The following is a 25,450-nucleotide window of genomic DNA, read 5'->3' as shown; positions in this document are numbered from 1 at the left end:
GCTAAATTAGAAAAGTGGAAATAAAGAGAAAAGATGAAAAAGCTATACGATTTTTGCATGTAATGAAATTCAGTAACTTCTTAAGTTCAATACAACCACCTTCCAACTGTGCAATTAATCTGGGTGGTTGCAACAAAAGTCAAAAAAAAAGAAAAAAAAAAGAAGAGATGCCTCAGTTTCTTCTGCTAGAGGTAGGAAGGTTAATGATAAATTATAAGATATCTAATTCTCATTTCTTGTTAGGATGATTATCCAACTACAAGACCACCATCTCACTGCAAATTAGTAAGGCCGGTACCTTCGACGATCCCGATTGTCATCTCCACGTCCTTCTCGTCCGCTTGAACCACTGCCACGGTCACTCCGACGAGCAGGTGGTGGTGATGAAGCTCGTGCGCCAGGCGGCTGTCTGTACATTTTTTTTACAAGGGAACAAAAATAAATAAAAGGCATTTGAAATTGAAATGATCTTGCAAAAGTAATCAAACTACTTACAAGACATAACCAATGCGACCATCTGGCAGGACCATAGGCACCATTTGCATCCCAGCTGGCATCGGTCCTCTACCGTATATCATGGGCTGTTCACAAATAAGATACCCAATTTTTTTATGGTAAGCAAATAGTTGTGCCAGATGCATAAAGGGATTTAGTCGTGACAATCAATCTTTTTTTTTCGAATGATTTTTAGTCATGACAATCATTTTTAGTCATGATAATCATAACAAAAGAGAAATAAGTAAAATAAACCTGTCCATATCTGGCAGCACCATAAGCTCCATACGGATCTCCACCAAAACCATAACCAGAATGTGGAACAGACCCACCGTTGTAGAAATTTGAAGCTGTGTCTAGCTTCCTTTCATGAGGCTTTGCAAGGAAGACCTCCAAAACGTGGCCTGTAATCGACCAAAGATGAAAAATGATCACACTAGAATCCACTAACAATCTCAAGATATCAATTAATCACAAATCCTTCTTTTACGAGTGATGTAGTAGAGAATAAATGGCATACCATCAATTTCATATTTTTCAGTTTCCTTTACTGCCTTCAATGCACTAGATCTTTCTGCAAAATGAATGTATCCAAAATCCCGCTTGTTCTGCCCAAGTTTGCCGGGTGGAAGGACAACTTTCGTCACCTCTCCATGGCATTGAAAGAGTTCTTTCAACTGTTCTGGAGTTGTGTTGTCGGGCAAATTTTTCACATAAAGAGCCTTCACCTGGAAAATTACAGGTAAGTTGGTATACTGTATCTATAGCCCTAAAAGGCACTGATCAGTGGCTTTCTCTTCAGAAAGCTAAGTGAAATTTTCCACATAAAGCAAGATTTGATTCTGAATCCAGAAAACAATACATTCACTAGACAGTAAGGCCATGTTTGGCAACTATCAAAAATTATTTCATGGAGGATTCCTGGGCCCAATTGTGTGAGAGGGAAGGAGGGATGAGGAGAGACTTGAGTTGGTGGGAATGGAGAGAGCATCAGAAATGCCTAAAAATGGAGAAAAAATCCTACTTAAAATTGATTTTCTGTTTTCCTGATTTTTAGGAGACTTGAGTTTGTGGGAGTGGATGTTAACCACTGAATTGAAGAGAATGTTAACCACAAAATAAGCACAGGTTGGTTGAAGTGGAAGCATGCTTTAGGAGTTCTGTGCAACTGTAAAATACCTAACAAATTGAAGGGAAAGTTTTATAAGACATCTGTTGGGCCACCAAGAAGCAGCATGTGCAGAAGATGTGTGTAGCGGAGATGTGAATACTTAGATGGATGTGCGGCCACACAAGGTTAGATCGAATTGAAAATGAAGACACCCGTAAAAACGTAGGGGTGGCACCAATTGAGGAGAAGATGAGAGAGCACCGCTTAAGATGGTTTGGGCATATCCAACGTAGGCCTTTGAATGCTCCAGTGAGAAGAAGTGACTCGTGCCAAGTTGATGGAGGAAAAAGAGATAGGGGCAGACCGAAAACAACTTGCATAGAAACAGTGAGGAAAGATTTAAGGGCTAGGAACATAGCAGAGAACATGACCTTGGATAGGAGAGAATAGAAGAAAATAACCTAATTAGCGTCAGCATTAGACTTTGTCAATTTGAGCCGAGTAGATCCTTTCACCTTCTTCATGAAAATTTTCTAAAGGATTCATTAGCCGACCCCAACTAGTTTGGGACAAAGGCTTAGTTGAGTTGAGTTGAGTTTGTGGGAGTGGACAGAGCATCAAAAGTATTTAAATGCATAAATTACCTCTAGTAACAGAACCAACAAAACCAACTTAAAAGTACCTAATGGCTTAAATTCCTTCCATAATCAAAACAAGTATTTGATATGGTCAGTGTGCCTTCTCTGTTTCTCTTCCTCATACGATTGCAGTCCGAATAATAATGCCTTAGCCTCTTCCTCGATAGCATCATATATCCCAACAGGTCCCGAATAAGTCATTACAGTATTTCCTTCTTCATCCCGAATGATTCCACCCATTCCCGCTCTGCCCGGATTGTGAAATGAGCTTCCGTCGAAGTTCAACTTAAACCAGCCCACAAGCGGTGGTTCCCATCTTGGTGCGACAATTCAAACAACTCTTCTTTCCGTAATGACAGCATTCCAGTTTCAAAGGGTCACTCCCATCGGATACGGGATTCCCCCTTTGGACTGCGCCCATGATATAATCGACAGTTTGTTGTCCAATACAATATATTGCCAAGTCCGAGCCTTTTGTTTTGGAAGATTCTGCAATTGTGTTCCTTCCAAATGTGCATAGAATCGCATAAGGGGTTGCTGTCCACATCGATTGGCCGAGGCACCCCAAGAATGCTCCACCCCAGTTGATCAAAATTTTGTATATTTGATTATGGAGAACCCATTCTATACCGAAAGACCTGAAGATGGACATCCACATCTGAAATGCAAAAGGGCAAACAACAAAGAGATGGTACGGTGTTTCCCAATCATTACGGCACATAACGCACCAGTTGACCATTTCGGAATCCCCTCCGCATGACTCTGTCGTTGGTATTGATACATTGATGTGCGACCGTCCATGCCAAAGTCGCTATGCATGGTGGTACGATAGGGCGCCAAACACGTGCCTTTTTGGATTTTGAACCAAAGCCTTCATTCTGTGAAAGAACGATCGAACTGAAAATTCTCCCTGAGAGTCGGGACACTATGTCCACTCGTCTTCAACATTAGGGGATAGATAATATTCCAACAAGATTTGAATGAGCACCAAAGGTGTCAATCTCCTCTTCTTACAAGTCACGACGAAGTCTAATATCCCAAAAGATATTGCCGTGGTTCTCGGTCCTCATTGCGCAATCCGAAATTCTAGCTTCTGGGTTAGAGGCGATGTGAAGCAATTCTGGGAACTTTTCCTTTAGGATGCAGCTACCAAACCATAGATCCGACCAAAATCGAATTTGATTCCCTTTACCCGCTTTGAATCTTAGGTGTGGTAGAAATGATGTCTTTGTCGTGCAAACCGATTTCTAAACCCCCGAACCCTTGCCGGACGATGGGTTGCAACATTCCCATTCTCCCCAACCACATCCGTGTCTATCGTGAATGATTTGATGCCATAACGCATTCTTCTCTGTTCCGAACCTCCATAACCATTTACCCAACAGAGCTTTATTACAAATTCGAATCTTCCTGATGCCCAGCCCCCTCTTTTGCGCCCCCTACTAACTTTTTCCATTTAAGCAAATTTTTTATCTTTTTACTTTGCTCTCTTCCCTCCCATAAAAAATCTCGCTGAATCTTCTCATCACATAAAAGTTATTTTCTATTAAATGACTAAAATGCACTATAAGCAAATCTCATTTCTGTCTCATCCTCTTCTCAGTTCTCGCTATCAGTTCCCTCTCTTGTCCCTTCACGCAACCAATGGGTGTGTGTGTTTGCATGTGTGTGTGTGTGTGTGTGTGTGTGTGTGTGTGTGAGAGAGAGAGAGAGAGAGAGAGAGAGAGAGAGAGAGAGGTTGTGAGTGGCCTCTCTCTCTCTCTCTCTCTCTCTCTCTCTCTCTCTCTCTCTTCTTGTTTTAGTTTTATGATCTCCAAAATCAAAACAATTGCTTAACGAGCAGCACAATAAGTATTACTTGCTTCTGTAGATCTCATCAAATGAGCTCCGTTTTCTTCGATCTTTGTCAATGATCGAGCTCTAGTATAAAATTGAAACATGAACAGCAATTGCCAAAGCACTTCAAAGCTTCTAGCACCAAAATCCCATTTTTTTTCTCTACTGCAATGTGTTAAAGAACCATCAGGAGAACAGACCAAATTTCCTTTTCTTTTGAATTTAACATGTTTGATGATCTCTCTTAACAATTTTTTTCTTTGAAAGAAGGAAAACTTATTGAAACATAAGAGCGATAAGGAAAAGGAGTCTTTGTCTACAATCTGGTCACAGAAAAAGCAAAAACAACAAGGATAGAAACTTGTAGAATATGGCAGCTGTTAGAAACTATCCCCCTAACCAAACGAGATTTGAAGAAAAAAATTAGAACTTCAATAAAAGAAAGGATAGGAGTTAGGGCATCACACCACTAACAAACCAGAGGCATCGCACCAATGGCTACGACATGAGCATCACACCCATGCTAAGAACAGTGGGAGTCACAATCACGCAAGAGCAAAAGTTTCAAAAAAAAAATTCATTCCATCTTTCAAAAATATACAAGGCTTTCTCTTTTAAGAGATGGAAGGCTCTGGCAGTTACATAACTACCTGGGGCTCAAAAGAAAGAGTGACATATGACAATTTGTGGTTTTGGTAGGACATAACTACCTTGATTCTCTCTTTAAACGAGAGAATGACACATGGCAATTGGTGGTTTTTCTAATACATAACTACTTGGGGCTCTCTCCTTAAAAGAGAGAGTAACACGCATCCTAAATTGTCTCGATACAATATTATAAATTTACAACATAAATAAACACAAGATTCATAAAAAACATTGCCCACATGGTGTCCTAGACTCCTAGTAGTAACCTAGGAGGTTAGCACAAAATAACTAACAATTTAACGATCTCTGAAACTTAGGACAATCAGTGCTGTGGAGTTCGGAGCCATCTCGATCAAAGCTGGGAAATCTGTCATCGAATCAAATGGAGGTGATGGCAGGTTGTTGGTGCCCCTATCTACGTTCGTATACTCGAAGTCCTGGTTGGATGTCCTCATCAATGGTTCCCCATCATCTTGTTTATCTCTATTAGTGTTTCAAGACGCAGATGCAGATCAAAATAGAGCAAAAGCAAATCCCAGTTGGCTTGGCATGGCGTAGTCGAATAGTTGGTTGATGTGGCTGGGTACTCAGTTGATGTAGTCATAACTCGAGAGAGTCAAAGGAGTTTTGATTGATTTTATAGGGCAAAACAAGGACTCGGACAAGATTGCAACCAAGGTAATAGGGAGTCGAGTCGGAGGAGTCAATGATTACACGAGGGAGTTTTGAAACTATGATCTCTATTAACAATTTTCAAGTTATTTTGTTCATCTTTCTACCTTTAGACTTTTAGTTTTCAGTCCACTTATCATCTAGGACTGTTCTTATTATTTTTTCAACCTACGGCCTGTTTACAAGCCTTTCAAACTCTATGATCACTTCACAAACCTGAATTTATTTCTTTGCTATAAAATCTCCACGAAATCCAGTCATGTTGTGTCAAAATTCTGATTCTTTAGGTCAGTTCCTATTGCATCCTAACCATATAGGTGACCTCATTCCAATATTTATGTGGAATGGGGTCACCTATCTCAAGAAAGCCGAGTCCAGCAAGCCTAAGTCTTACATTTTTTAAATCCTACAAAAACTTAACCTAATCATTTGCTCGGATTATTGCCCACGACCAGTTTGTGCGCTGAGTTTCAAACCCTGCAATTTTAGATTAGATTTTTTTCCTTCCTTGTGATCATACATCACCATACTATTTAATGATTTTGATTCAATACACAGTCGTGTGATTTTGACAACACTAATCAGGGATCTATGACTACATTAACAGCGAGACCGATAGATTAACTAATGAAGGGGTATCGTGTCCTGAACTGATTATTTAATTACATGCCTGAGTAGTGACTAGAAAAATCCTAATAGCATTTTGAGTGGGTATCATGATGTGACACGGCCCACTTGAGGGTCTTATTTCTCTTTCAGTTAGGTGAGACAATTAAGATTAGGTTTCATTTCTATTTTTTAGCTATGTATTTATTTCTATTTTTGATAATTTATTCTCCTAGATGTTGGGGTTATCCACATCACCTATGCCCCACACATCACGTACCCCTTATTCCTTTTTATCTCACTCATATCATAGCCCCAAAGTTATAAAATTCGGTTAAGGTTTCAGTTTTGGTAGCCACGAAAAATGGAAACCTTTTGGTTTCAGTTGGACATTTTGGTGGAAATACTGTAAAATGAAGGAAACATGAGCAAATGATAGAATTTAAAGACGAAACTTCAGGAGATGCTAGAATAAGCACAAATATACACTGAGAAATCATCATATAAGCAAGACAACCAGCAATAATGGTTTAAAAACATCAAACACCTAGTTACATGCAGTTGTGCATGTCTGATAATTTAGTACAAACTACAAACCAAATGTCACAAGTAATTCATATAAATAATTTTACATGATACATGCACCACATTTCACATGCAATTCATAAAATTATAATTATTTAACACATACTCATATATTATACAACTAACAAACTTACAATTGTTGTTTACGCATCTCAGTCATTTTGGTTCCGGTTTCAACAAGGATGAAAGAACAGAAACATTTCAGTCGTTCCGTGTCGGTTTCAGTGGAAATTTAAAAACATGCATAGCCCACATGCATTCTTTTAAGTCATTTAAATGACTTAAGGGTTTCTTATAACCTCATTGGTGGCCAACATGGCCCACCACTTAAAGCTTCAACTCTCCCTTCTTCTTCTTCTTTTTGAATGGCTTCAACTCTCCCTTATAAACCCCCAAAAAGGAAGAGTTACATGCATGAGTGCCCTAGCAGAGCTTTGGACACACATGTGTGGTAATTTAGTACATACCAAATCTCACATGTAATTCATATAAATATTTTTACATAATACATGCACCACGTTTCGCATGCAATTATATAAATATAATTATTTAGCACATACACATATATTACACAACTATTACACTTACAATTCTGGTTTATGCATTTCAGTTGTTTTGGTTTCGGTTTCAACAAGGATGAAAACAAAAAAAATTAAGTCGTTTCGAGTTAGTTTCGGTGGAAATTAAAACCATGCATGACCCACATGCATTCTTTTAAGTCACTTAAATGACTTAAGGGTTTTGTTATAACCTCATTGGTGGCCAACATGGCCCACCGCTTAAAGCTCTCTCTCTCTCTCTCTCTCTCTCTCTCTCTCTCTCTCTCTCTCTCTCTCTCTCTCTCCATGTTACATAGATTCCTCTAAATGGGCGAAGAATCCTTGTCAGACACATCTCGGATTCCAATACTTCAGGAATTTCTAAGACACTTCTAGATCTCTTTTATCTGTTTTTTTCTACATACCACTACCACAACTTTACAACCAAGGTTTAAAATTTCAGTTTCGGAATGCGTTTCGGTCCTCACTGAAACCGAAATTTCGAACGAAATCAGACGAAACCACTAAATCAATATTTTATCTAGTCCTAAAATTTCAGCTGAAATTGGAAATTTCGCCAGAAATTTCGGGAGAACATTAAAAATGTTGAAATTCCAGATTTTATGGGATTTTCCTAAAATTTCAGACTGAAATTTCGGGAAAAATGAAATTTCGCTCGAAATTTTGTAACATTTCTACTTTACACCATTTCGGTTCAGTTCTCCACCAAAACCCGAAATTTAAAACCTTGTTTACAACTACATCCCGTTTTGATTTTTACGCATCCTACTAGTAAGTTTCGTAAATACTCAATTCAACTCAACTCAACTCAACTAAGCCTTTGTCCCAAACTAGAAAATTTTCATGAAGAAGGTGAAAGAGTCTACCCGGCTCAAATTGACCAAGTCTAATCCCAACACTAGTTGGGTTCGTCTACATGGATCATTTTCTTCCATTCTCTCCTACTCGTAAGTTTCGTAAATAGTTAACCGATTAAATTTTTTTCAATATATTTCTTGTTATAACCATATTATAATGTTAGAAAACAAATTTTGAAAGTTGATTAAAATATTTTGGCAAATCCACGAATCTCTCTCTCTCTCTCTCTCTCTCTCTCTCTCTCTCTCTCTCTCTCTCTATATATATATATATATATATATATATATATATATATATATATATATATATATGAGTGAAGGGTTCCTGTGCTCGAGCACAGAAACAAGAGTGGGCCACATTGGTGGGTGGGTGGGGGGGTGGGGGATCCAAAGCATTCATTTGATGGGCCCTTTCATGGATTAGGTGTCCACCAAAAATCAGCTCCATTGGATCACCAAGGGTGTCCATTTGTGGGGTGGAAAATGGGCAGATTTGTGGACAAACAGTATCTGTTCATTTTCTCCCCCACAAATGGACACCCTAAGAGGGTCCAATGGAGCTGATTTTTGGTACCCACCCCCCGCGGCCAACCCCCAAATCCATGATGGGGCCGTGTCAAATGAATGCTTAGGATCACCCCCCCCCCCCCCCCAATGTGGCCCCACCCCTGTTTCCAGCACTCGAGCACAAATAAGCTATCTGCGCTCGAGCGCAGGAACCCTTCTCTCTCTCTCTCTCTCTCTCTCTCTCTCTCTCTCTCTCTCTCTCTCTCTCTCTCTCTCTCTATATATATATATATATATATATATATATATATATATAGTAGGAGAGAAAAGAAGAGAATTATTTGAATTTCTCCCAAAATTCTATGAGAATTACACATCACTTTTTTTGACTTTTTTTAACAAAGGCACCCATTCAACCCACATATTTTCAATCCTACCCCCTCCTTTATGCTTTTTAACAAAGGCACCCATTAAAGCCACATAATTTCAATCCTACCCCCCCCCTCCTTTATGCTTTTTTAATTATGGAAACCTCTATAGATTGGAGGGCTAGGATCAACCTATGGAAATGATCTTACGGGCACAACTTATTGATGTTGCGTTCCATCACATGGACGGTTTGGATCAACTGATGATGTGGTCCGTACAGTTATTTGTAAAAAAAACCACGTGCGGTACGGACCACATCATCAGTTCATCCAAAACGTCCATGTGATGGAACGCAACATCAATAGGTTGTGCCCGTAAGATCATTTCCATAGGCTGATCCTAGCCCTCCAATCTATAAAGGTTTCCATAATTAAAAAAGCATAAAGGAGGGGGGTAGGATTGAAATTATGTGGCTTTAATGGGTGCCTTTGTTAAAAAGCATAAAGGAGGGGGAAGGATTGAAAATATGTCGGTTGAATGGGTGCCTTTGTTAAAAAAAGTCAAAAAAAAGTGATGTGTAATTCTCTTAGAATTTTGGGAGAAATTCAAATAATTCTCTCCTTCTCCCTTCTGCTATATATATATATATATATATATATATATATATATATATATATAGCAGAGAGAGAGAGAGAGAGAGAGAGGAAAAGGATTGTACGCTCGAGTGTACCTAACCTTAGGTACGCTCGAGTGCCAAATCACATGGGTCCCACATTTTTTGTGGTCATCTAAACCATTCATTTGCAAGGCCCCATCATAGATAGGGTGTGTACCAAAAATCAGCTCCATTGAATCATCCTAACCCCTCCAAAACTGGAGGGCAAAATGGGCAGATTTGTGGACAAACAGTGTCTGTCCATTTTTACCTCCACAAATGGATGGGTTAGGATGATCCTATGGAGCTGATTTTTGGTACGCACCCTATCTATGATGGGGCCTTGCAAATGAATGATTTAGATGACCACAAAAAATGTGGGACCCATGTGATTTGGCACTCGAGCGTACCTAAGGTTAGGTACACTCGAGCGTACAATCCTTTTCCTCATATATATATATATATATATATATATATATATATGTGTGTGTGTGTGTGTGTGTGTGTGTGTGTGTGTGTGTTTGTGTGTGTGTGCATAGGGATTTACTAGATAATTTCGTGGAAAGCCATTTCGCGGCTGACTTTTGAATGATAGAACAGCCTCCTCAGATGAATAAAATGAATAAGACAAAATCTTTGAAAAGTGAGCATGTGTGGCTGTTCTCTCATGCAAAGGGCAGCCACAAAATGACTTTCCGTGAAATTGCCTAGCAAATCCCATATATGTATTGTACAAAAGCACATCCATAGGTGATGCAGCAGGTGAAGAAGAGATTAGTTGTGTTTTAAAACAACAATAAAACTGCACGGACTTTTCTTTCCCTTAGGCCCTGTTCGTTTTAGATTATAACAACCGATTGACAGCCCTATACCTATTATTGGACTCAAATTTAAACGTAATTTTGAGCCCAATAATAGGTTTGGGGCTCACAATCAGTTTGTCATAATCTCAAATAAACAAGGCCTTAAAATATATTTGTCTATTACCTGAGCAAGGGCAGCCGGATCAGGTGCATTCTTAGGTTCAGCCCAGCGGATGGTGGGAGTGTTATCCTCCAGCTTAAAGTCCGTGCCTGACATTTTCTCTCTAGCATAATCAGCACATGCATGGTTGTAGTATTCAACAAAAGCAAAACCACGGTTACGGCCTTGATTTGCTGGATCCTGTAATTACCAACACAAAATAACTACTGCGATAAGGAGTCGGACTATTGCTGACATAAGCACCACCATTTTAGTTCACCAAGATTACTCCACCTTTAAAAGTTCAATATTTTCAACTCCAGGACCATTCTCCTCAATCACTCTTCTAAAATCTTCCTCTGTCCAGCTCTTTGGTATATTTCCAATAAACAGCCTGTGTTTAACTTGAGAAAGGGAACACCTTAATGTCTTTCCCTAAAAGCACAGAAATACGAATAATCACACGATAGAAATTAAAAGGTAGAGTACAAAGACAAACAGATAATAAGCATCAGAGCTACCTTAAATTCTTTATTGTGGACGTCTTCAATGGCCTGTTGTGCCGACTCCTTCGTTTTAAATGTTATGAAAGCATGACCCTTGTTGTCACCAGTGTCCTTATCTTTCGCAAGCCTTATCTGCCACCAGCAGCAAAAGAAATTTAAAAAAAAAATTGCATAATATTCACGATGTAGCAAATGCAGAAGTCACAATAAGCAATGGCGGTTTTCACCTCGGCAATGCCACCAATTGGTTCACAGAGTCCTCGTAAATCATCTTCCGCGGTATCTCGAGGAAGACCTCCAATGAAAATTTCAGACCCATGAGGAGGAAGAGCAAGCAGTTCAGCACGTTTCTCACTGCCCTCATCCTTTGGGGCAGGCAGCTTCTCTTGATCTCTCATAGGGCTATCGGGGTCGTCAGCTCCGTCAGCCACCAAAGTTTTTTCATGCTCCTCGCCTTTGGAGACCTGTTCTTCTTCTCCATGTTTATCTTCCACGGTAATTTTGACTTCTTCTTGGGAATCCTCCTCTAGTGCTTCTTCAATGTCTTCATCCAGCATCTCTTCAATTTCATTGTCTCCATCAAGGTCCACCTGCTCCTCAGGTTCCACTGGCGCGTTCTCTGCCATTACTTGGGTTCTGGTTATTGTCACCGGCCTTCAGCCTTTGACCTAGACCACCTGCAAGCTTGCACGGCAGCGGTGAAGAAAGCACAGAAGCCAGGAGCATTTTCAGAGCAAATAAATACACATGCGTTGGGAGAACAAGCGAAAGGCCAACCGGATTCACAGAGTGAGAATGTTGATGGAATTTGGGCCATAAGATATGCTTTCAGAGTTAAAATTGACAGATTCCTTTAAAAGCATGATAAAAATTTATCTAAACAGTGATAGGCATGAACTGAACAGGCATTTTTTAACAGATGAAAACTAACTAATCTAAGAACCCATAAGCATTCAAGAGGGAAAAAAAGAATTTCTCACAGTTTGGACAGCATCAAAAATTTAAACACATTACAATTCTAATAATTGAAGCATAAGTAATGTGTGTGGGCAATGACATAGTGCTCTTGAGTGCACAATATGTAGGGTATTCTTGAACAGCATGTTATGCATGTTGTAGATTTGTAGGAAACCTAGACCCATCAATTGAAGGGTCCCAACCATTCAAAAAAATCAATTGAAGGGTCCCACCATGAAAGAGACATTGCCAAAAATTTGCAAAGAAACGATAATTATAAATATTCAATCAGTTGAAAACGGGAAATTGTCCACATTTGAACAATTCAAAATCAATTGATTGGAGGGTTAGGATCATCCAATCAGTGCAATTTCCTGACTACATCCTATCGAAGTTGAAACCGACAATGTGGATCTGTATTGACCAGTCAGAACAAGTTACGTATGATCCAGTGTTCCCAAAAGCAGTACAATATTTCCCTAATGTATGCTACTCATCAGGTATAACTCGACAAACCAATTACTTACATTACAACAAACCCTAAATATGGAAAAAAATTCAACAGATTTATTGCAAAAACGCACCCATATTAGAATCGAGACTTAATCTAACACCATCGTCGACAAGCATGCTCAAAGATGCGTATCAGATAGATATCATGGATAACCCAAATAAAATAAAATAAAAACCCAGAATCTTATTTCTGATAAAGAAATAGCATGTGCGTATATAAACAGAGAGAGAGAGAGAGAGAGGAAAGATTAGAAGAAGAAGACAAGAATACAGAGACATCAAAGCAGAGAGGATTACATTAAAAAAATTAATTCGATCCTAAGAAACTTTAAACCTTCATCGCTATGAGGAAACAACGAGAAACAACAGGGGAAAACAAAGCCCAAAGCCCTAAGAAAGGAATCGTCATGAAAATCAAAGGTTAGACGAAACCCTAGAAATGTTGTCAACACAAACTCAATAAGAAGGATTTTAAGTGGAAAAGGGAGAGAAAAGTGCAGCATGTTTCTGAGCAGATATGCAAGAGAAGAGGAGATGAAATGGGAGGGGTTTGCTTACCAGCTTTTGATCTTGGGATAGTTTTCCTCGGCCTATTCCTTTCTCCTCACTTACCAGTTTTGGGTCATTTCACTGTTCCACCCTTTCTGTCTCTGTCTTTTATCCGACAGAAGAAAGGATTTCCTTTGGGATGGGTCCCACCCCATGCATTACATCTGTTGGGTCCTACTTGATCAGAACCGCTCATCCTACTTTTGTTTCTTTGTCCTTTGAAAATTAGAACTTTTGTGAGTGTGCCATAGCCCATGGGTGTTATTATTGTTAACAGGGCATTGCTAGCGTCCATCGCAGAAGGCATTTCGCGGCTGTTGTCTCCATTCACGAGGTGGCTGGTCTGACATGCAACGGCCACCTCGTGAATGGAGACAACAGCCTCAAAATGCCTTCTGCGATGGACCCTAGCAAATCCAAGATAAAAACTGGTCACTGATGTTGGCACTACCATGTTTTGATAATTACACTAACTTATCTTGTCTTTTACTATTTAAGGAGTTGTCAGTGGTTATTACAATTCCGAGAAATATTTCAAGAGCCTATTAAATAAGAACATACAAGCTGAGCTTGTGCAATTATCAAAACATGGAAGTGCCAATATCAGTAGCCTAAAAATCTTCAATACTGCACTTCGAGGAACACAATCACACAACATTGAACGGAGATGGAACACATACGTAGAGAGAGACTATTTCGTTTGATTTGATTCATTCAAATGACATCCGTACCTGAATCTTGGGCAAGCGTTGTAGCCGAACTCGAATGCTTAGGATGGCCTATGCCGAAAGAAGATGGTGTTAGAGGGCCCCGGAGTGTGGACTCCGGGGGCACCCTCCAACGCTCAAGTCAGCGATCGGCATCAAAGAGCATGTGGGCAAGACTAGTTTATGGAGAAAGAGAGATTGAGCATGATAATTGGGTAGAAGAAGACGCATACCTTTGAGTGTGGGGGTACTTTTTATGAACTTGGAGTCTTTTGCAGCTTATGAAGCTTGCCTTTCTTAGACTCTTTCTTTATTGGATGATTTTCCCATGAAGTCAGTTCCCATGTTTATCTTTGAGATTTTGGAGTCTCCTTAGGGCCCGTTTGGATACCTCCCATTTTGTATTTGGATTTGGAATTGAGTTTTGAATACAAGTTTAATAGATCCGGCAGCTCATGTAGAGGGAGACAAAGCGAAGGGGGTACTTCCTAGTAGAGGGGAGAGATTGAGGAGCAAAGAGGGTGAAGGAAACTGCCAGATCTGTGGATTTCCAATTTCTTATTTCCACGGCAAATTTAGAAATCTGATTTTTTCCACTGTCAGTTGTTGAATTAGAAATCCAAAAATTTGATCCAATCCAATTGTTTACAATGCAAAAATGCCTGCAAATGTGAGAAATCCAAATCAAAATCTTCTCGGCATCCAAACGGACCCTTGGAATTTGGTTTCGAAGTTTATTCATGCCTTCTAGGAAGTTGCCGTGTAGAGTTCAGAGTCCAATCTCAGGCACTTTTCTCTTTGGTCGGTTCTGTTGAGTAAGGGGTGAATATTCACCTCAACAGTCCTAGAAAGCCCTGACAAGCCAATTAGAGCTTTGAGTCCAATCTTAGGCTGTGCTGATATCATTTCCTTGAATATTATATACAGGAAATATCCCTTGTGATTAGTCCGTAATTTAAAAAAATACATGTAGGCTTATACCATGACAAGATATATTTGGATCTAAAACACTGCATCAGACTTTTCGACAATGTACAGGTCGCACCGTCCTAATTAAGAGTATCCATCTATGTTAATTTAGTGTCAAATCCAAATTATTTGTTGAGACGGTCCATTGAGGGGCCTATACGCAACATTTGGTAGCGGCAAAAGCATGGTAGATGTATGGCTTGACTCACCCCCCTCATGCAAATCATTTTTGGCTAACATCATTATGCCTCCCCACTATAAAGACTTTGAGAGAATTTTTATTATTCTTGGATGATCTACATTAAGCACAAGGAGTGTTTTTATAGAACACTCAAATGAAAATCATAGCAAGAGAATAAGACAATTATGGAAAGACACTATCCTAATCTAATTCACTTGCCAACCAATATAGCCTAATCAAATCAAATCTTTTAATATCAGAATATTTGATTTTGATTTGATTTCATTATCTAATATGCCCAAACAAAGGGGGATACACGTTACACCACGATTTTGAATCAGAAGAGAGATTTCAAGAAATGGCGGATCTATTCACTCTATCAATAACCGAGCCGGATCTGGTGTATCAGAAGGGATTTGCCTTTTCTATTGATTCCTATGGATTGGATCAATAAAATTTCTTGAATGAGGTATTCAACTCCAGGGATGAATCGAAAGAGAAATCTTTATTAGTAACTCTCAGATGGAGTATTCGAACGGAAGGATCCATTAGATAATGAACTATTGATTCTAAGCCATCTTTGGCGATGAATCAACAATTCGAAGTGCTTTTCTTGCGTATTCTCGATGAACCAATGACAAAAAAGGAAAAGGGGAATTATGTACCATTTCTTTTCGATACTGATTGAAACTTCGTTGCTGTGTCAGAGGAAGGATAGCTATACTGATTCGGTATACTCTAAATACACCTTGATCAGGATCCATATTCTATTCGTTAATAGACTAAATCATGATACATACTTATCCATCTAGGGATATATCTATATCCCCCATTTTTTTTTTTGGATGGGTAAAGAAAAGAATTAGATTCTGTTCCCTGTTCTTTTTTGTTTGTTCATACAAAAGTTTCGTATAGGAATCCACAAAGAAACAATACAATTGATCAAAATGCACAATGAATATCATATCCATATCATTTTGGATTTCTCGGCAAATATAATATGTTTCGCTATTCTAAGCAGTTATTCTATTATGGGTATTGAAGAACTTCTCATTTTGAATTCTTGGGTTCAGGAATTTCTCTATAACTTAAGTGACACAATAAAAGCTCCTCAAACGTATATGGATTGAAAATCAATATACGTTTGATTACAATAGCTATCCCCCAAAAGAAATATAAAAAATTGTAAATTTTGATGCACACTACCATGATTAATTTCCATTTGATGTATGTTGTCGATATTGCTGAAGATGATTGTCCCATGTCGTTGAAAAATGTGCCGCATGAAATATGAGCCACGAAGAGCTTCAATGAACTGGATTTGACTCAAGTCTGAATGAGTGAGTCATATTTAGGCCGATTTTGAATATCGAACCTTATAAAAAAATGGGTCGCTATGGACAATCGTCGGAATGGGCGAGAAATGGGTCACTATGGACTAATGCCATAATGGGCAAGAGATGGGTCACTATGAACCAATGCCATAATGGGCAACAAAAAAAACAACTAGCGGCAAAGATGGTGACAACAAATATTGGCAATCTTGAAAATATGCTTCAAGTCGGATTTTGACAGTGTAAGAATTTCTTCTTCTTCCTATCAAATTTGCATACAATATTTTTCAAAACACAAAGGGGGCATATTTCTCCAGCGGAAGGCCGATCAACCCGTCCACCCGGCCACTAACCCATAGGTTTCTTTTACTTGTCTTGCTTTGAATTTCCAACAGCCTAGCTAGTCACAAGTTTGGCCTCCATGCATCACTTTGTCTACCCGAATCCAATCGTCTTCTTCCAAAGCCCCACCCTTTATCCCACATTTTTTCTTCAGTCTCCAGAACAATCTAGATGTCGGATTCACCGACTGCAAATCATCCATTATCGTCCCCATCAGTACCTTCTCACGCTCTTCGTATCTACTTCTTGTCCTTGAACGGGCCATTGACCTCTCTACCGCCTTAAGTTGGAAGTTTTACAAGACAATAATCAAACTAATGATCTTTATCATCCTAATTGGTGACTACTCGAGCAGTGCTATAATCATTTCAGAGGAAACCTAAGGCTAATGATGTTTAGTTTATCTCATTTTTAAAACTTTAGTTTACTCTATTTCAAAATACTCCTCCAAATTAACCCTTCAAATGGTGCAAAATACTATTAGAAGAATATCCCCCATAAGCTATTGTGGGCTTTCAAATATGGTATTCCAAAGCAATTTCAAAATATTAACCCCTTTATTGAAGTATAAAACTTTCCAAAGGATTAGGATTTGGACATATGAGGATTGTAGCATTGTCGAAAGATCGAACTTGGAATGGCCATATCTCCCTCGCATAAGGCGATGCTTAAATCGTTGAAAAGATCTTGACAAGCATTATGATATAAATCTGTTGATGCTCAAATATGTCTGAGTGTACGGATGGCTCTGATGCGCCACCTTTTGTCCGACTTTGGGGGAGGGAACGTCATCTTGCCTAGCGGCCTGCATTCACAGGCAAACACTTAAGGACACTTAGAGTTTGGAACTCTAGGAAACCCTTCGACACCCAAGTCAGACAAGAGGCAACATAATACAGCTGAATACGAAGGTGAGAGAGTGATGTACTCAATGGTTTGACGGGGAATACTCGTACCGCGGGGGGGGGGGGGGGGGAATGAATGGACAATTGTGTATTACCTCTGGAGTGGAATGGAGGATTTCCTTTTATTGGCAGATGTTCCATGTCTCGCGAGTGCGATTTGACAACTATGTAACGCTGTGTGATTGCTGGTACGGGCGCTGACATGACGACACTGGACAAGTATGGCTACCGGAGATGTCAGGTCCATGATATGACATATCATGAGACAATTTATCGCTGATAGTGATGGGTTTTATGATTGAGATGCTCAGGAATTAGCAATTATGGGATCGTACGGTCTCGGATGGAGATGGGGGTGAATGACACAACCTTGTTCGGCTCGGGAGGGGGGGTGGAGATGGGATTGGATGACAGTTGGGAAGGTATTGTATGATCCTCGGAAGAGGTGAACAAGTAGGTTGGCAGGCTCCATAGTGCCATGCGGTCCTTGGGGGTTCTAGCTTGGCCGCACGGGCCTCGACGGGACCTAGCCTTCAGACCTGTCGCGTAGGAGCGATCGGCTATAGGTGGTCACCCATTCGCCGGCTGAGGGTTCTCCTCTGGGCCAAGGTGGCGGTGAGGTTATGTGGCGGCTCTCGGCTGTGGACCTTACCCTTGAGGGCGATCTCGCTTGGTCTCTTGTGGTTTCGAACTTTGTTGGATGGAGTGACTGGTGGCACTCGGCTAGGGGCGCAAGACGACCTGATTGGCTTAGCCGTCACGGGCCTCCCATCACGTGGCATCGATATGTTGCATATTTGACTTTACCCCAACAAAAAATTAACATACTATTGATCAATGTCCATATTTATCAATAAACTTGTTTAATATAGATCAATGACCCTGGCCTTTCAATCCATAGCAGAGCCTCAAAGTTACAAACTCATTAAAAAGCCCTCTAAATTGCCTTCGAAATTATTTTTCTACTTATGTTTCTCTTAAACATCATTATTATTAAAATAAATATCTTGGAACATATAAATTTGTGCAAAATCCTAACTTTAATTCCCACCAATTCAAGCTTACTAAAAAACAGGTTCTATTGCCCAAAACCCAACTCAACCATTCAAATATTTCTAAATCAGTTTCAAAACTTAATAAACTAGCCTATGCACAAATTTTAGTCCCAAATTGTTTAGAAGCACAAATTCTCTACACCCTAGATAATATAAAAACGGTTGTAAGGCCCTTTCTTACTTTAGCACCCTTAGATTTTAGTTGACTTCAATAGTTTTTCATGATTTACAGTTTATATATTCTTTGTCTAAGAGTACTTAGTCAAAAATAGTTTTTTCAGTATCAAAATATTTTATAAACCAAGTTCAATTAGATATTTTAGAGTTTGATCCAGGTTGGATCCGTTAACACTCTATAACAATGGATTTAGAAAGGAGTCTAACAACCACCCTCTTTCTAATTTAACCTATGATTGCTACTTGCTAGCAGAATAGGAATCCCGTTTTGGTAAAAAGGACGATGCCCGCTCGTCCTGACACGTTCACAAGAAAACAAAAAGAGGGCGCGTCTCCCAACAAATGCAAGAAATGAGCGAAAATCAAGGGTTTCGGAAGTGATACACTCGCCCCATTTTTTACCTGGGACAGCCCTCTCTATAGAGCTTGATGATTGGATGAAACCGATTAAGGCACGCTGACGCGACGAGAAAAGTCTGGAAAGTTCCAGAAGGGTGGGTCAATACTTACGATGAAAGTAATGCCCAGAGGCTCTCTATTTACTAAAATAACACCGACTGTATTACAAATTTACCATAATGCCATCACCTTCAAACATAACTCTTCTATAAAGATAAACAACGGGCGCCTGTGTTATTCTCCCCCGGAAACAGAGCGTTTCATTGCGAAAGCCGAAAGCCAAATAGATCTTCCCGTCTTCCCTCACAGAATTTAAGGAAAGAAGAGGAGTTGAAATTAGGGTTTAGTTTCTCGTTCCCCTTCTATTGTAGCCATGGCGATCTCTTCTTTTCTACGTTCTCATCTCTTCCTTACCCTAATTCTCTCTCTCCTCTCTTTCCCCTTCTCCTCAGCCGAGATCCGATTCTCAGAAATCCGATCCGACGGTCGATCTATCATCCCCTTCGATGAATTCGGCTTCACCCCAACCGGCCACCTCGAGCTCAATCTCTCCCACATCTCCCTCTCAAACCCTAGCCCAGACGTAGATCTTTCCCAAATGGGTTTCTTCTTAAGCACAAGAGATTCATGGATCCACGTCCTCAATCAGATCCAAGACCTAGACATAACCTGCGCTCTCCAATCCGATCTCATCAAACTCGTCTACACCTTCGATCGTCTCTCCGGCAACACCTCCGTCAATATTCTCTTCCAAGAGTCCGATTCCGGCCAATTCACCCTCGTTCTCGCCAATTGCCTCCCGCAGATCCAGGTTTCGATGAACATTCGTTCCGCGATGTACAATCTCGATGGAAAAAATGGTCGCAAAGACTACCTCTCTGCAGGAGAAACAATCCTTCCTAGAGTTTATACCCTCTTCTTCCTCATCTACTCCATCCTCGCTGGCCTTTGGATCTATGTCATCTACACAAAGCGCCTCACTGTATTCCGAATCCATTTCTTTATGCTCGCGGTTGTTCTACTCAAAGCCCTAAATCTCCTCTGTGAAGCTGAGGATAAATCCTACATCAAACGCACTGGTACCGCCCATGGTTGGGATGTTCTGTTCTACATCTTTAGCTTCTTGAAAGGGATCACCCTTTTTACGCTAATTGTCCTTATTGGAACTGGGTGGTCTTTCATCAAACCCTACTTACAAAATAAGGAGAAGAAGGTGCTCATGATCGTGATCCCTCTCCAGGTTGTGGCTAACATTGCCCAGGTTGTTATTGATGAGAGCGGGCCCTATGCGCAGGATTGGCTCACCTGGAAACAGGTCTTCCTACTCGTTGATGTTATATGCTGTTGCGCTGTGTTATTCCCCATTGTATGGTCTATAAAGAACCTCCGGGAGGCTGCACGAACTGATGGGAAGGCCGCGGTGAATCTGATGAAGCTCACACTATTTCGTCAGTACTACATTGTTGTCATTTGCTATATCTACTTTACGCGGGTTGTTGTGTATGCGTTGGTTACAATTACCTCGTACCGGTACCTATGGACTAGTGTTGTTGCTGGTGAATTGGCAACTCTTGCTTTCTATGTGTTCACTGGGTATAAGTTTAGGCCTGAGGTGCACAACCCGTATTTTGTGATTGATGATGATGATGAGGAAGCTGCGGTGGAAGCTCTGAAGCTCGAAGATGAGTTTGAATTGTGATGGGTTCCTTGTATTCTTTATGCTTGGAGGGATTGATTCTTATCGATGGTAATAATTCCAGGGCCATGGTGATACATGACAATTCTGTTTGGCGAGAGACCATACAGTGTTTGAGCTCAGAAGCTTGAGGTAGGAATCCGGTTCGTAACATTGGATGTTCTAATATTCAATATTGTAAGATTCATAGAGCTCTTGTTCATCCTATAACTTGTTATCTTCTTTACCATTTTCTGCCCATGTATTGTATTTCAGCAATTTAGTTGCATAGGCTTGGATATTTTGCCTGTGCTATTGATACTTAGCGAATTGAATTGCCAATTTCGGATACTTTGATTTATTTTGGGTGAATGAGTTGCATTTATTTGTTCATAGTTCATGCACATGTATTGGGACCGTAGTCTCTTTCTCTTGCTTGTTTTGGCTGTTAAGATTTATCTCTTTAAACCTACTGCAACTATATAATAGTATGGAATTGATGTGCATGAATGCATGGAACATCCCAGTGAGAAGGAATGTCTGTGTGGAATTCCCTAATTTTGGCAAGCTTCCGTGAATGTTGATTTAGTTTATCCGTTATAAAAGGAACTTGGTTGGCGTAAGTAAGTTTGAGTAGTGCATTTGATTTTGCTCCTTGATTAGCTGATGGAGTCTTTTGTTGCCTGTTGATGCTTTTGCTGTGGGCTTATTATCATTGAGGTATTTGACTTTAGTGTGTGTAAGAAATAAATGGCTCCTGGATATTTAAAGCCCAAATGGCCATGTTTTGGGGTGGGAGGATTAACTCCTTTGGAGTTTTTGTTACCTAGGACGCTTCGTAATGATGTAACATCCATTTGTTTTGAGTGGTAATGTAACGTCCATCTTATTACTCCAACTAAAATTGTTTTTTTATATATAAAAATGGTGGCCAATTTTATTTGAAAATAAGGAGACCGAGATGGTCAGTACAAGATAGAAGTGACAAACAGTACAATATCATTAATCAATGCGACAAGAGAAAGATTAAGGAGGAAGGGAATAATATAAAGGTAAATACTCCTTAGACACTCCATCTCTAGCTAGACTATCCACTTCTCTGTTGGTCGATTGGTGGACATGCCGAAAGCTATGGCTTGTGATCTCATCCAATCGAACGTCTCCTCATACAATCTGTCAAATCTCCAAGGTGGCTTTTGCAACCCATAATTGTTATGAAGACATTTCAATTGCTGGATAACGTGGCCTAGAATATGGATGTTGATATGGTTCCACACTCCATTGGCATATTATATATCATTAACCTTTCAGTGCATAGTTTGGATGCAAAGCATGGTTTTAAATTTTGGCCGAAATATACCGAAAATTTTAAATTTCGGCCGAAATTATAAGATTTACACCGAAATTTCTACCGAAACCGATATTGCCACCAAAATTTCCACCGAAATTTCATTTTCGCTCAGGCTGAAACTGAAACTGAAACTGAAATTTGAAACCTTGGTTGTGTGGGCCTTCTGATTCGTGGATCAACCTCATTGTTAGCAGTATGATTCGACCACATCTTGGGATTCCAACGAGTTTACTGATCTAGTCCATGCTGAACTGAGTGCAATGCCAGATCCAATCCCAAAATAGAGGTCTTACCTTGCAAGAATGATAGCTGCCCTCACTTGCATTATGCTCACTTTGATGCAGTTAAGGCCCTAAGGGCCTGATAAGAGACCAGTCTTTGAAATTCTTGGGTTTTGAATGCACACCTAGCGCTCCAAATCGGATTGCATTGCCAACAACCTTGTTAAGGAAATGTAAAGAGAATCCAAAGTGGGGTCCACATAAGAAAGGGTGATTTGCCAACTGACCTTTTCATTGAGGAAATATTAACATGGTGGGAAAAGAATTTTGGAACATTCACCAACTTCCATAATGGATAGAGAAAAGTTTATCATCTGAAACATGGAAAAGATGTAGGCGATTGAAGAGATTCAGGTGAACCAGCAGGGTTTTCTTCCCTCGACAGATCATTTTGGGAGGCTGGTGTAGACAACAGATGTTGATCAAAGGTGGGATGTGCTAAGGGTAGAAAAGGTCAGCGGCTCGAAAAGGCAATAAAGGAGACGGAGAAATCTAGGGGATTGGAAATGCAATCGTTGCAAGTTCGTCAATTTCTGGAGGGGGTTGCATGTTGGAGCTGTGGAAAAGTATGGTCTTCCCTGGACCAGAACTTCTCCTTTGTCTCCTATCCGAGGCAGGAGCATCCTCCTCTCCCATTGGACAACTTCTTTTGATCTCCGGTTCCTCAATCCTTGGACCATCCGACGGCTAGTTAAGAAAGAAGACCCTTGCCAGTGCCTGGTGGTGGGGATGTTGCCCTTCTGCTTAAGCTGTCTTCAGTTCCTAAAGCTGATTGACGTGTGTGGGTGAATCTGGCTGCTTGGTGGAATGGCTCACTCCAAAGTTTAGAATCGTGGATGATTTCATCCACAGGTGTATTTGGTAGATTGCAGAGGTTCCTGATTGCTCCCTCTGAGATTACCATTGTTCCACCAATTTCTATCGCCTTGTTGAGATTGATACTTGCTTGGAGATTGAGTGGAGGATCCCCCTTTATGAAACTAGCCTTATGGAAGGAGAAATGTGCATGGAGTTTATCAACTGCTTGGTGGGAGTTCGAGGGTCTCCCTCCCCACGCTTGATGTGAAGAAAGTTACCGAGCTCCGAGAGGAAGAATTGGCGTCGTTAAAACGGTGGATGCGTTTTGTTTCCAAGGTTCTTGGAATTGCATGGGCCGTCTTATTCTCCAAGTCTCCCCACTTGTTCTGTCTCCTATCCAATTGTCAGCGGTGTCTAAAGGTGGTATATGGTGGATTAGGGCGAAGAAATCTTCTCTGGGACCTCAGTCGGTGTTGGTCGAGAGATCGGCATCCTATTGGTCTCATTCGAGCTTCAGAGAGAACCATGTTCAGAGGCCATCGGTCAGTCGGCTGGTCCCGGTTGGAAGGTCAGACCGGTAACGGGTCGAATCTGGTCAGGTCATCTTGAGACTTGTGAATGCCAGGGGGAACCTCAGGGGAGGTGGAGTGCAGCTGGCACCTGTCAGTCTTTCAGATTTGAATTTCAAATTTCAAAATGGCAATCTTAGCTTGTGGCAAGAACCTAGTGGGCTAGGAGGGGCAGTTTCCCAGGGTCCCCAGGTGGCCGCATCAGGTTGGTACGCGTGTAACTCAGCCCCTGCCCCGCAGATAGGTGGGTCCCAAGCGGGGTCTTTGTCCAATTTTCGCGAGGCATCAATCGATTTTTCATTGAACATTGGACAAGTGTCAATTGGTTCTAGGCCCAAGAGCTTCAGAAGTTCCATCCCTTAGCTTTGCATTAGGTCGAGCATGGGAGTTGATCGTGGAAGGTGATCCTAGCATGATGTAGCAGGTGGAAGGAGAGGTCATAGCTGCTGGATCCCTTAGGGAATCTTGGCTCTCTCCGAATCAATAGGAGTCATTGGTTTTGTTTGGAGGAGCGATCTCTCTACCTAGGGGCATGGTTGATGGAGCTGGGTTCGTTCGTCTTGCTTCATCAGAAGGTGGCCAGCGGGAGGATCTGGTTGGCGGGGTTGATGGACTATTCAGGGTGTGAATGTTGTCGAGGCATAAATAGGGAAGTGATGAATTGTGGGATCGAGCGGGAGGGTGCGGAGGTATTCGCTTGTGTCCGATCTACTATGGTTTCGAGGCTGTCGCCAAAGGAGGTGATGAAGCCCTCTTTTCGGATGCCGGATTTCTCAACTGTAGTCATGATTGTTTCTCGCCCAGGGAGTTATCTCCCCAAGGCACGCATATTGACTCTAGTTTCGTGTTAGTTGGTGTGTGTTCTTCTTCTGTTCTTATGCAGGATGCAGGGAACAGAGGGAATGTGTTGGAACATTTGTCAAGGGAGCAGAGAGGGAATGTGTTGGAACCTTTGTCAAGGGAGCAGAGAACCAGATCCAAACTTCGGTAGTGACCTATAGTGTTCCGGGGCAGAGGATCAATTTCTGAATCAGGGAGAAAAAGGGGATCAAGCTTCCAGAACTCGAAGGAAAAGGGTTTGTTTTGGGGTCTACTTCTGAAGAAGGGCAATATCAGCTAGCTATCATTCCTACAGTAGACGGCATCCACTGTTATCCTCTGAATCAGGGAGAAAAAGGGGATCAAGCTTCCAGAACTCGAAGGAAAAGGATTGTTTTGGGGTCTGCTTCTGAAGAAGGTCAATATCAGCTAGTTATCATTCCTACAGTCGATGACATCCACTGTTAACCTTTGGACTGCCAATCCCCAGAGGAGGACCTAAGCGAACTGTTAGTGAGTCATTTCATTGAAACCAACGAAGTAATGGGACCATATTTTCATGGGATGGACGGTGACTCAAGAAGAATGTTTCGGATGACTGAAATGAGAGATCTTTAAATGAGGGATCCTTTGGAGGAGGCCAGATTGGAGAAGTCCAAGAGAATGCTTAGCGAATTGGTCTGTTTGCAATTGAATGTTAATTATGATGGCCCGTCCTCTAGTAAAGGGAGAGGGAGAGGCAGGGGGAGATGGGGAGGAAGTGGCTTGCAGGGAGATTTTTCTCTTCAAACGGTTAAAGAAACCCCATGTTAAACGGTTATGAATAAGCACAAGTCTGATATTCTCTGTTTTCAGGAAACA

General features: G+C 40.8%; 1 protein-coding gene and 1 pseudogene across 2 annotated transcripts; one reads left to right on the top strand and one right to left on the bottom strand.

Moving 5' to 3' along the window:
• Window positions 1-34: 34 nt before the first annotated feature.
• On the bottom strand, window positions 35-13,161 carry LOC143888039 (heterogeneous nuclear ribonucleoprotein Q-like). 2 transcript variants are annotated; one of them, XM_077392325.1, is made up of 9 exons: window positions 13,037-13,161; window positions 11,236-11,685; window positions 11,024-11,140; window positions 10,797-10,937; window positions 10,527-10,703; window positions 1,016-1,223; window positions 751-899; window positions 496-581; window positions 35-409 (listed from the first exon to the last, which is right to left on the bottom strand). In XM_077392325.1, the coding sequence occupies exons 2-9, from the start codon at window positions 11,632-11,634 to the stop codon at window positions 283-285; spliced, it is 1,404 nt and encodes a 467-aa protein (XP_077248440.1). In that variant the 5' UTR covers window positions 11,635-11,685; window positions 13,037-13,161; the 3' UTR covers window positions 35-282. The 2 variants fall into 2 exon arrangements, with proteins under 2 accessions (XP_077248440.1, XP_077248441.1); XM_077392326.1 differs by lacking the exon at window positions 13,037-13,161 and adding an exon at window positions 12,776-13,030.
• Window positions 13,162-19,315: 6,154 nt separating this feature from the next.
• Window positions 19,316-21,132, top strand: LOC143888036 (protein CANDIDATE G-PROTEIN COUPLED RECEPTOR 7 pseudogene; annotated as a pseudogene).
• The last annotated feature ends 4,318 nt before the right edge of the window (window positions 21,133-25,450 follow it).

Source organism: Tasmannia lanceolata, unplaced genomic scaffold, assembly GCF_043159265.1.
Source record: "Tasmannia lanceolata isolate RefF3 unplaced genomic scaffold, GAP_Taslan_0.1 ptg000012l, whole genome shotgun sequence".
NCBI classification, from domain to species: domain Eukaryota; kingdom Viridiplantae; phylum Streptophyta; class Magnoliopsida; order Canellales; family Winteraceae; genus Tasmannia; species Tasmannia lanceolata.
Note: the sequence above shows the minus strand (reverse complement) of the source record. Positions and strands in the feature narration are given on the sequence as shown.